This window comes from Alosa pseudoharengus, unplaced genomic scaffold (assembly GCF_046254945.1).
Source record: "Alosa pseudoharengus isolate Yale_2024_CS ecotype anadromous, Long Island Sound unplaced genomic scaffold, YU_APseudo_1.1 YU_APseudo_1.1_scf_18, whole genome shotgun sequence".
Classification (NCBI taxonomy): domain Eukaryota; kingdom Metazoa; phylum Chordata; class Actinopteri; order Clupeiformes; family Clupeidae; genus Alosa; species Alosa pseudoharengus.
Genome location: NW_027468650.1, coordinates 33,048,125 through 33,061,148, shown reverse-complemented (window position 1 = coordinate 33,061,148; position 13,024 = coordinate 33,048,125). Strand labels below are relative to the sequence as shown.

The window sequence follows — 13,024 nt, the reverse complement described above, 5'->3', positions numbered from 1 at the left end:
AGAAACCATCCAATCATGAACAACTAAATTATGGTTCTCAAAGCTGTGCATGCTTAACAAATAACATGGCTGCATTTATGAAACTCAATATTTAATTATAAGTAAGTATAACCCAGACAGATTTCAAACTGTTATTTTCAGGGAATTTGTAAGCTGCAGCGCCAGCATCTTATTAGGTCAATACAGTATCCTGGGGCTTCGCCTGAGGTGCTGCTGCCGATGATGATGCAAGGCCATGAGAGACGCTGCACCAATCAGATCGCTTTCCCTCGACAGAATACTCACACAATCAGCAAGCTACCAAGAGCCAATAAGACTCTCTAAGACTGTCTGCATTGTGGTCATGGCTGATATGTATGCGTTAGTGGACTCATCTAAGAAGAGCAGTGGCACATGTTAATTATTAGTTATCAGGGTCAACTAAATAATATCTCAAACATAAACTCTGCATTGATGTCTCTACAAAGATACTGTATGGACGTAAGCTGTGCCTCCCTAGAAGACAGAGAGAATGGAAGATTGCAACAAGTATTTCCTGCTTGGCTTGTAATATGACCAGTGCTTTACCTCTACTCTCTGCCTGATCCTTGAACAAAGACATGCTGGGCAAATATCTGACTATGAACATTTCTAAGCCAGCCATTTGTCGTCCCACAAGGTACACAACCTCCACTAGGAATATCCAAAAAACTGAAGCACACACTGTCGGTTAGTCTACACGCTGCTGGTTAATCACAGAGACATGCATGCATGTCAAAATACACACACACATGCACACACATGCACAGACAGACAAACACACACACACACACACGCACACAAATACACACACACACAAGCATGCACCCACAGACAAACACACCCACAAATACACACACACACAAGCATGCACCCACAGACAAACACACACACACACACACACATGCACAGACAGACAAACACACAAACACACACACACACACACACACACACACACACACACACACACACACACACACACACACAGATACACGCAAGCATGCACCCACAGACAAACACACCCACCCACAAAAGACAACAGACATAAAAAATTTTCATTTGCAACAGAAATGTAAATTGCAAGAACTACATAGTTCAAATTAGGAAATGACTGGAACTACTAGTGAATAAGCAGAACACTGTCCAGTCATTTGACCCACATGGGAGTCTCATTGCCGTTACACTGAATCAGAGCTTTTCTCCATGTGCACTCCATAACAAATAGGGTTACATCACGGCTCCTCTACATAAACGTAATGACTTGCATTTTTGTTTCCATAACAATACATTCCCCCAAAACACAAAGCAAGCACCGAGAATGGGCAGTGGCCAGTCTCCAGAACACTCGCACAATGGGATGCCTAAAGATACACAGCGCAGTTGCCATGGCATTGTTGTGTTTTACTGCAAGTGGAAAAGGGCAAAACTTGCACAGCTCTGCAAATCACTACCATTTCCCCCCACGCAATAGCCACCACCGGCACAAACAAGCTACAGACACTGTATCAAGATCCCGCTGTGACTTCAATCTAATAGCTGTGCTCATAAAGACCCCACAGATTAAAGATACAGAGATTCCTGAGGGGACTTAGTGGGGTCGTAACAAGAGACCAGCTATTCCCCCCATTGTGTTGGGCCTTTGTTACCCACTGACCCCGGCCCCTTCATCCCTATAAGGTGTTGCTGAGACACTTGGCAGCATTCTTTTAAATGAGCTTCCTGAGGATGGCCATACAAACAACTCACGGCAAGCACGGACATGAGGATCTTGGAGTCTCTCTCTCTCTATATATCTCTTTCTCTCTCTCTCTCTGTCTGTCTCTCTCTCTGGCTGAGGAAGTGATAGGGAGAGGAAGGAAAGGGTAAAGGACGTGGAGAGACAGCAGACCAGCAGGATTAGCTGTGCTCCTGGGTCACATTGGATAAGAATAGAAATGTAACAGTATCCAGAAACGGCCACCCTGCCAACATGAAAAAGGAGTACCATCCTGTGGGGTCCAAACCCAGGCTTGGCTGGAGCTGTGTGTTTCGCTTTACTAGAACAGGGTTTTATGGAATTATCGGCTAACAATAAAGGCTATTTTTATTCACAATGGCAAACTGTCAGGGTAACATAGTGGGTGCATTTCACTAGTGAGGTGTGTGAACTTCACTATCTCCTCAAAGGAAGTGATTCAGTGACACCTCATTTCCTTTTCAGACAGAAAAATATTAAGTTGCATGAACTTCGCAGGAAATGCATTGATTCTGTATTGCAGAAATAAACTTCTGTTTACTATATCAGTTAGTCCAAACGTTGCATATTAAAATAATAATACTAATACTAATACTAATACTACTACTACTACTAATAATAATAAAAATAATAATAATAATAATGTATTACAGTATTTTACAGCACAGCCAACCAACCAACCCACACAAATCTGGGTAGGTATAGCCAAAACTACATAACATCTCCAAATAGCTTATTGTTATAATCAAATGCAGTATTAGAAGTTATGTTATAAAGTAGTATCAATCTCGTATTAGGTCTGAAAAACACAAACCTGTGGTGAAACTCGCAATAGGTATGAAAAACCTAGGCTACTTCAGGATGCCGGTTTTTCACATTTCTTCCGCTTCACCGTCTCCGTCAACTTGTAAATAGTGCCTTTAAATGTGACGCCACGTGCTTCCCATACTGCCTCCGATGTTGAGGTGGGCTACAAGTTATAAATTTCACACCCAGATGAGTTTTGGTTGATTTTTTTTATCACTAGCAGGACAATGTCAGCATTCTTTAGAAACAAATTCAAAGCTGTAGGTTGTATCTTCCTTGCGTTATAAGGTAGCCTCCTCAATCAATGGCAAATCCAGATTCGCCGAACAGAATCCAACAATAGTGCTGAATAGAAAAAGTAAGCTATTACGACCTCGAAGCAGAGGCAGAGCGCAGACAACACTGTGTCACACAAGAACTAATTTAAAGCACTTATCCGTGCCGGTCGACTGAGTTACTTTTCCTTGAGTCATCGCTTCCACAAGTAGCCAAGGGGGTGCGCGTCATGGGTGGGGGTCTAAAAGCCTTCCAATCATTTGCGGACTGTCTACATGCGACTTTGGTCTATGAGTGATATAAGTGGTATTTGCAGTGATATGTGGTGAAAGCACATTTCAGATTGCCTGTAGAAATTGTAAGAATATGTAAGAAAATAAATTAAATAGAAGATATGGTATAGGGTTTGGGTCATATTCACGAATCTAGCCTTATCTTCAACAGTGCTACGCCCGTCCCCTGACTGACACTATGCAAGGGAACCAGACAATGGAAACTGATCTTTGGCTACGTGACTTTTCAAACAGTGACCTCCCCTCAACGTCCTTTGGATTCACTTTTACAAAAGGTGCTTATATTTTTTAGATAAAAGCAGTTGTGTTCCTTGTGTTCCAGATTAAATTGTGGGAGGAGGCATTATAATTTATCTAATGTGTTAAATGTATGGGTTTTGCTGTTTGCTGAAAACGTTTTTAATTACATTGAGGGTAGATATAGCTCTATTAAAAGCTTTGTAGAAATAAATCCCCCTGTACACACACACACACACACACACACACACACACACACACACACACACATACACACACACACACACACACACACACACACACACACACACACACACACACACACACATTATGTTGATTACAGACCCAGTGGACATAAAATATAAGATCCTATAGTCGCACCAAAATATGCGTATTACCTTATTAGAAGGAATTCCCTAAACATTCAGTAATAGAATGATAATGGCTATTTAGAAAACACTCTTGGCTTGTATTCAAGTATGGCATTACCATTTCCCTGTGTGCTTGGACCATACCCAGCATACATGGCTACACCTAGCCCAGAAACATCCAGTACGAGGGGTGAGAAATGCCCTGATATTAAAGCTGATGCAGGGACTGTGGTTGACAGTCCTCCCACAAATAGAAGCTCTGAGAAAACAAAATTATCTCTGTGTCTCTCGAGGATGCCTGTAATCAGGTCCTAAAATCTCATCCATCAGGGGGAACTGAAGTGAGAAACAACCATGCTTGCCAATCATGTTGGGTGTTCACCACACATTTAAGGCTAAGGATAGATTCCACTGATAGCTAGATGTGGTAGAGGTTGGAAAGAAATACTACCAACGTTTAGAACAACAACACATCAAATTCTTTTTTTTTGTGAGTGTGAACCCAACGGACGGCAACACTAACAGCAAACACAAAGAACACACATACTAAACATTACAAGTTTACATTTGGATGTTATTCTAGTAATAACAGTACAGACTAGAGAATGAATTATTGCCTTTCCATATCAGAATTCTGCAGACCTATGTCGGATGTACAAGTCACAGCAGTGTGCATGGCCTATTTTTAGATGATAAATAAAAAATATAGCTGTGTTTTTATCATTTTCACTTGTAGTCTTCCTGTGATGCCCTCAGAACAATAGGGAAAATATGAATATATTTCATGTGTCATATATGACATTTGAATCAGCGGAGCAGCCATACCTTGAGAGAGACGAACAGGCTGTGTGACCCGGACGCCATCGATGGCACATTCATTCCCACATGGGTAGAGGCTGATGACTCCTGATTTGTTTTCTATGTAGCAATGTAGCTCTGCGATCCTTGGGCCCTGGATACTGATGTCCACATCTCCATGCCCAAAGCTCGTCCTGCCTGAAAAACAAGAACAAAGAAGAGATATTTGACTACCATTGTAATAAAGTTTAAATTACTCACTGCAAGTGGTTGATATTTGACTACCACTGTAATAAAGTTTAAATTGCTCACTGCAAGTGGTTGGAGTTTTTTTCTTTGAATTAATTGGCTATTTCTGTGTATGTGTTTTTTTTTACTCAAACAAACAAATGAAATAAGTTGGCATTTAGAAACTGAGGCCCACTGAGTTGGGCCTTTATTTTAAGGTAAAAGAACTGCATTATGTTGCTTTAAGATTTTACTTCCATGTTAAAACTGTGGTGGTGCTTGACTGGCACAACTGTGTACCACACAACAACTACTTTGACCACTGAAACACTTAGTGCAGGTTTGGAACACCATTTTTCTGAAGAGTACTTCTCACATTTTGAAGTAGTGTAATAAAATCGGTAATAGTAACAATTTTAGGGTATCACAAAACCCTGTAGTATCAGTGAATAATGCCACACTATCTTGGAATGTAATGGGTGGAACTTCGAGAGGAAAAAGACAGATGGGCTCGACTGAAAAGGAGTTAATCCACTAATGACCTAAGGTATCCAACAGATGCGGTTAAGTGTAGCTGAATAGAGAGACTTACAACACTGGGCCAAATGCTCACAAAATTAAAGTTACATTACTGACAGGGAGGTGTCATAGACAGTTTCTGGAGATATATTGCTTACTCAGAATTGTTGGCATACTGCTGAATCAGATTATTTTATAGTGATAAATAGTGAATGTAGCCTGTCGGTTGTATTGTGATTGTAATGCCAAGAGACCAGGGCTCCAGTGGTGCAATTGGTTAGCGCGCGGTACTTATACAGCAGTACAAGTGGAGTGATGCTGAGGTTGTGAGTTCGAGCCTCACCTGGAGCAGTTATTCTGATTTATATTGTACTGCACATTTGTATGCACCAGTGGCACAAAATGTACTATAGTTACACAGATGTACAAGTAGAGCAAGTCAGAGGAACAAACACTCTTTAGGCAGAGCAAATTCATATTTCTATCTCATCTTGTACAACAAAAACATAAATATGTTTTTGTGATTAATACCCATCCAAATCGTTCATTCCAAACCAACAAAGCCACAACTAATCATTCTTTGTTGAGTCGAAATTCATTGTAAGACAAAAGCTCAACTCAGAGCTGAAACCCTATAGACAGATGAGTTGAAGAAGGAAGTGGGTGATGAACTAATGAAAATAAGTCAGACAGATGTAGTAATGGCACTATGAGTTTTTTTTTTTTTTATCCGAATAAGCCCATAGGACCTTAGTATAAGCCCATAGGACCTTAGTATAAGCCCATAGGACCTCACGTATCAGAATAAGCCCATAGGACCTCAAGTATCAAAGCCCATAGGACCTCACATATCAGAATAAGCCCATATAAAACTCACGTTTATAATGGCAGTAATGGCACTATGAGGTTTATATCAGAATAAGCCCATAGGACCTCACGTATCAAAGTAAGCCCATAAGACCTCACATTTATAAGTAGACGATGGGTTTCATCATTTCTTTATTGTAAATTGCAAAAGCATTTGTTTTTTATTTTAATCATCGCAAAAGCCTACTTTGTGTGCTTCAGTGGCGCAATCGGTTAGCGCGCGGTACTTATACAGCAGTACAAGCAGAGTGATGCCGAGGTTGTGAGTTCGAGCCTCACCTGGAGCAGTCCTTTAGTTCGCAACCCCTGCACCTGATGGTGTCCAGAACTTGCAAAATTCAGAGAATTGTTTGGTACTGTTCACTTTAGAGTGGGTAAATAATGCGTCATACTCATGGTGACCGACCTTGGACGGCCAAATGTTTACCCAATTAACATACATGTCTATATCAGATTGTTTATCAACAAAGATTGTTGACTGTTTACTTTAGAATGTTATCTATTTAATCTGATTTCTATTGTACTGGACATTTGTATGCTCCTGACTGGCACAACTGCTTTTTGTCTACAAAGCTACTGTGATCTTTTAAATCCTTACTGTCCTCCTAGACCTCCACGATCCTCTTTCCAGTGTCTTTTTTGTGTTCTTTCTGCTTTCCTTAAATGTAAAGGTGACAGAGCTTTCTCTGTCTGTGCTACCCATAGCCTTCCTGATCGTTCCTGATGCCCTACTATCGCTTTAAATCCAACCTAAAGACCTACTCTCTGACCCCTTCACCTCTCCCCAAAACGTTTCTCCGTTATTTTAACTCCTTGTCATTTTCTTTCATTTTTGTTTTTATGTTCATTAATATTAATACAAGGGCCATCTGTTGTTATCTTTGAGATTTTATGTCTGTTCATTTCTTTATTTAGCATATTAATATTTTCTTATTTTTTGATGTAAAGCACTTTTGGTGCAATGCTGTTGCTTTTAAACAGTACAGTACAAGGCAGAGTTCCAGTGGCTCCTGTTGTTCAAGTGGTGAATGTGGTTAGCATCATGTGACACTTGTATGGCAGTACAGGCAGAGCAATGCTGAGGTTGTGAGTTCAAGCCTCATTTGGAACATGTCTTCTTCAGGTAAAATCTGTACAGCAGCTCCTCAGACAGATAGGCTTGAGAAGCCAACAGGGACTGCTGTTACACAATTTTACATAGGGGTTGTTTTTCTGTATGGATTTCTACTTCTAGACTGAAAGAGAATTTCAATGAAAAAGCTTTTAACCTTGGACTAGCCTCAAAGGAACACAAAGTAGTGCTTTTACCTTAAAATAAAAACTTTTTATGCTACTCTGACTAGACTACATTTTCAAAAAGGCACCAATATAAAAACTCCCTTCAACATCTCTAGGGTCATTGTGTTTGCTTTCTATAGCTGCTCCGACACAGACAGATGGGCTTAAGCAGCCAATAAATGATCCACTATTGAACCACAGCGTCAGGCAGATGTGGCGAGTGTGAGTTGAATAGACTGTCTGTCTGAGTTCTGAGTGCTCGCACAGCAGAGTGCTCGCAATTCAACTAATCACTCATCAAAAAGCCAAGTGGGGTTGCATTAGATGGTGGAAAATATTCCATCATAGCCCGCTTGTGCCATTCATCTCTCATATCGCCAAGAAATCCTTGATACTGTTAAAGCAAATGAAGCAGAGCAACAAAGCTGACATATTTAAACTGTTTAAAACTGAGGATTGAAAATGACTGTGTATGGCCCCTCATGATGTAGTTTAACAGCTGTCTCTTATGACTTCTCCCATCTGAGGAGCTGCTTTATTGATCAGGCCTAAAAATGACCTGCTTTGGGTGGGACTTGAACTCACAACTTCAGTATTGCTCTGACCACAAATACAGCACACAATCCACTAGTGCCACTAGAGCCCACTGAACACTCCACTAAACACTCCACTCATGAGTACAGTAGAGTCAGAGCAGAAAGGGCCGTTCACGTTATAAATAAATGAATGAATAAAATAAATAAATAAATAAACAAACAAATAAATAAGATACAAAATAAATAAATAAATGTTTCATAACTACAAAAGTATCTGATAATAGTGTCTACAAGTCTACAAATATTGTGTTTTCCTGCTCTGGGCCACTTTGCAAGGATATACTTTTTTATAGACCTTATTCCTTACACAAGTGCAATGCCACATTATCTTTGAGCATCACATAAATGCTGCCTGCTCCAGGATACATTACTGACCCACTCTGAAGTGAACACAACCACACCTCTCAACACCCTGACGTGAACACCACCACACCTCTCAACACTCTGAAGTCAACACTCTGAAGTCAACACCACCACACCTCTCAACACTCTGAATTCTACTCTGAAGTGAACACCACCATACCTCTCAACACTCTGAAGTCAACACCACCACACCTCTCAATACTCTGAATTCTACTCTGAAGTGAACACCACCACACCTTTAAACACTCTGAAGTGAACACCACCACACCTCTCAACACTCTGAATTCTACTCTGAAGTGAACACCACCACACCTCTAAACACTCTGAAGTGAACACCACCACACCTCTAAACACTCTGAAGTGAACACCACCACACCTCTCAACACTCTGAATTCTACTCTGAAGTGAACACCACCACACCTCTAAACACTCTGAAGTGAACACCACCACACCTCTCAACACTCTGAATTCTACACGTTTTGGACAGCATCAGGTGGAGGGGGTCACAGGGGTTCCAATCTAAAGAATACCTGCTCCAGGTGAGGCTCAAACCCACAACCTCAGCATCACTCTGCTTGTACTGCTGTATAAGTACTGCCTGCTAACAGATTACACCAATGGAGCTCTGTTGTTATCAGTGAGAGGCTAATAATGGACATCACAAAAATGAATTTGTCTCCTTGCCCATCTTGTTGAAACTGTGAGTGATGAAGCTGGCCCAGATGGCTTAATACAGAGCATCAGTAGTGGACACCGGTCACATCTCTGGCCTTTCATAGGTGGCCTATTCAGTGTTCTCCTTAGCCCATCTGTCTGGCGAGGAGAGCTTTGGCAACGCAAAAGCAACGCAATCAATCAGACTTGGAGATTTTCCTCATTTGTTGCTTTTTGTAAAACATAATTTACAGCTGATAATATCTGGTGCTTTTGGTGATTTACATTCTGACGTTCTTGTGCTCCAGTGGCACACACAAACACACATGCACACACACACACACACACACACACACACACACACACACACACACACACACACACACACACACACACACACACACACACACACACAGAGTCTTTGAAGATCTGGACTGCTGAATCATGAATCATGAATATTATAGCAAAGATGAAAAACGCCAGCTTATAAGAAGTCAAAACAAATCTACTAAGCATCACACTACTTGCATCATAAGAACATGAAATATTTTTAAACAAACCAACCAGAAGTGCTGCTACCAGAGATTTGAGAAATTTACCTCCCAAGAAAAGTCCCAAATCTCCAACTCCCAAGGAACTGAGATGCATGAGCACATACTATATGAAAGCAGACACAGACCCACAGGAAGCAGACACAGACCCACAGGAAGCAGACACAGACCCACAGGAAGCAGACACAGACCCACAGGAAGCAGACACAGACCCACAGGAAGCGGACACAGACCCACAGGAAGCAGACACAGATCCACAGGAAGCAGACATAGACCTACAGGAAGTGGACCCTTTATACCCAAGGGGGTATAGGCTAGCGAACATTTGGAAGGCGTACCCTCAATGGGAGGCTCTGAGGCTAATAAGACTTCACCTGGAGTTAGCATTCCATTGACCCCTATTCATTTTGGCGTCACTTTGACAGCGTATAACTTTACATCGAAAGCGTTTTAAACCTTTATATGAACCATTTCCATTTCCAGAGAAATATAACATTGTGTGACTGGCGTCATAGCCTTGTATCTCACATTACGGCTCCGTGATGCTAAAATCAATGCTAAAATGAGGTCATGAGCATGCGACTTTCAGTCGCACGTGAGATAAGTTACCGTATCCTCTGGATGAGAAACTGAAGGCAGTCTAAGGGAAAGTCCACGCTAAGCTATTTAGGAAAGCATTTGAGGGAAAACAAACAATTAAATAATGTTTTATTGGGTTGGCACTACGTCGGAACAAATCACCTTCCAAAAAGCTGCACTCGAACTTGGATCAGTCTGCATGTTATCAATTTTTTTAGCGCGGCTACCAGACGACTTACTGTGTTTCAGCCCGTTGCTTAACGTGTTATCACTCAACTGACCCTGAGGATGTACAGTACAATAGGGCTTCACTCGGAAAAGGGCTCAATTTGACTTCACTTGTCTCTGTCTCTGTCTATGGGGTTGGCTCTGCACATTTGTGTTTATACCCCTTTTTTGACAGCATGTGGGATGCTGATTTTAAAAACCCAATCCATGCAATCAATGTCACCTGGTTTCCCCAAATACACTGTCAGGACAAACCTATGTACCACTATATGGCTACAATATGTGCTTTCTTTCCACACTTGTTTTTTCCACAAGTGTTGTTCGTAGATCCTTTGTAAGTCAGCTGTCAGAAGAGCAGCTCATGAGAGCGGCCCAGGAGTAGCATGCTCCAAAATAGGGATTATGACAGGGTCGGGTCACGGCCCTGTCAACTCCGGCAAAGACAGACAGCAGGAGACAATACACACCACTGTCTTTTCTGTTTGCTCACAAGAGAATGTTTGTCGCTGGAAAATATGATGTTCGTCCTGAGATGTCTATAAAAGGAAGCGTATTATATTATATATAAACAGGAAGAGAGAGAATTGCTGATCCGTTTCTCTATGCACACAAAGTGGCCTTTTCCATGACATCTCTTCTTTACACACATTTTTTTTAGAAAAACAAATCCTGCACCACAAAAAGACGGTTGATATAGAAGCAATTATTTTGGCCCTCTGTAACACAGAGAACACAACATCCTCATTTGAGTAATCTACCAGATTCAAAACAACTCTCAACTCCTCCTCCACCTCACCGACTCTACACAAACAATTTCAGGATGGTGGTATGACATTGGATTTATTTCTGTCTTGTTACTGCCCTGAACATATTATATGCTATGAATAATGTCATTTATGTTTGTGCTGAAGAATCACGAATAAGTGGTGAGATTGATTGTGTATATTACAATTTGTTTGTGTATATTACAATATTGTGGCATTCAATTCTGACCTCTCATTCCAGACATTCTGCACAATGGAAATCAGAACTCATGCCTCCGCATAAGGGGGCTGTGGATGCATGGGAGTGTGAGGCTATTGTGGTTGTGGTCTGTTTTTATTTCTATGGCATTTATTTTCTTGTTGATGAGATTATTTGCAAAAAAAAAAGCTATCCATTTACTGCAGATACAAGGTCTAACAGTCATAATAGGGTTTGTAGTAGTAGTGTTTACAGCTCTTTTAGCTTTACAGTGTATATTGAGGCACACACACACGCACAAAAACACACACACATGCACACACTCACACACACACACAAACACACAAACACACACACACCATCATTTTTTTGCAAGGTCTAGACCAATTTTGTTACATTGTCGTGTTGTCATGTCTTACCCTCTGGAAGTGGCAAAAGAGTGATAGCTGTACTGAAGCGGCCATTTCCCAGGCTGACCAGGTGTGGGCGGTCCGTCTGGAACTTCAGCCCTTTTCCGACCTCAATGAGATCAAGAGGGGTGCTCTGAGGTGAAAAAGAGAGAGTTGTTGACAAACTTTTTGGCAAAAACAAAAAATCCGCTCAGTTCACCTCAGTTCAGTTCAAAACCATTAGAGATTTTATGAAATGTACAAAATATAATATATAAACAAAAAAGGATTATTCATTTAGCTAATGTTTCTAAATTATTTGAAGTACTTGACCTCAAATTATAGCCTTAATCTGTCAATTCACATGTATACCAAATACAAACACTGGATCTGCAGACAAATCGGCTGAAAAATAATAAAACTAAAAATCATTCCTAAACATGCCGTGAGATAGAGCAGTGGTTCTTAAACCTTTTGTCTGGTGACCCCCCAAAAACATGGGCAGAGGCAAAAAAATGTCTTCTCTCATAGGAATGTCAATGGTAGCAGACTGCAAATCATTTTGCGACCTCTCACATATTTTTGGCGACCGTCCTGAGGATCCCAACCCCCAGTTTAAGAACCACTGAGATAATAATATTTCATATATTTTATGCACTGCAAAAGGTAATATTTCAAAGTGTTTCCTCTTATAGCAGTGAAGTTAATTAGTCCAATTGAGTGATCATGTCAATTAGGACACTTGCTAACGAGGCACTGGCTGTGGATAAACACTTGCCCCTCGGCTACTGCAGCTGACGGAGGCTCACCTGGAACACCTGATGCATGTGTTTGCCTCTCTCTGTCAAGTTCCTGTTGAAAACGTTCATGTCCATGGCGTTACCATTGACATCCTCTGGCATATAAAGATCCTGAAACAAGAAAGGAGAACAGCCTTTAAAATGCATGTCAAACATTTTCTCTACGACGGAGACTAATTCAGCTATCCAGAGAGGTTTCTTTAGAGCAAAACAAAAAGGAATGGAGTGCAATGGAATGCAATGAGCTTTAAATGTACTTCTAATGTACTCAAATCACAACTACACCTCCAATATACACACTGCATTAACTACAGGTAGAAACATATGTACAGGCAGAAACATTTCAATTTACCATTTTGATATTTAGTTGAGGGAAGCAGAGAGAGCTGAGAAGAGAGACATGCCAGTCTTTGAGAACTGAATGAGTTCAGTCCCCTCTCTCTCTCTCTCTCTCTCTCTCTCTCTCTCTCTCTC

General features: G+C 41.0%; 1 protein-coding gene and 2 non-coding genes across 4 annotated transcripts in view; 2 read left to right on the top strand and 1 right to left on the bottom strand.

Moving 5' to 3' along the window:
• The window catches only part of phldb1b (pleckstrin homology-like domain, family B, member 1b), a 55,543-nt gene extending 42,519 nt beyond the window's left edge, over positions 1-13,024 (bottom strand). Inside the window, exons 1-4 of one of the 2 annotated variants that reach the window (XM_076290990.1) lie at positions 12,903-13,024; positions 12,560-12,661; positions 11,781-11,904; positions 4,563-4,733 (exon numbers count right to left, since the gene is read on the bottom strand). In XM_076290990.1, coding sequence (XP_076147105.1) covers positions 4,563-4,733; positions 11,781-11,904; positions 12,560-12,661; positions 12,903-12,905 — 400 coding nt within the window. In that variant the 5' untranslated portion in view covers positions 12,906-13,024. Of the gene's footprint in view, positions 1-2,567; positions 2,963-4,562; positions 4,734-11,780; positions 11,905-12,559; positions 12,662-12,902 lie in introns of those variants that run through there. The other variant, XM_076290991.1, reaches the window with a different exon arrangement.
• On the top strand, positions 5,541-5,633 carry trnai-uau (transfer RNA isoleucine (anticodon UAU)). Its single transcript is given in 2 exon segments — positions 5,541-5,578; positions 5,598-5,633. It is a non-coding gene; the product is annotated as a tRNA-Ile (tRNA).
• trnai-uau (transfer RNA isoleucine (anticodon UAU)) lies at positions 6,344-6,436 on the top strand. Its single transcript is given in 2 exon segments — positions 6,344-6,381; positions 6,401-6,436. It is a non-coding gene; the product is annotated as a tRNA-Ile (tRNA).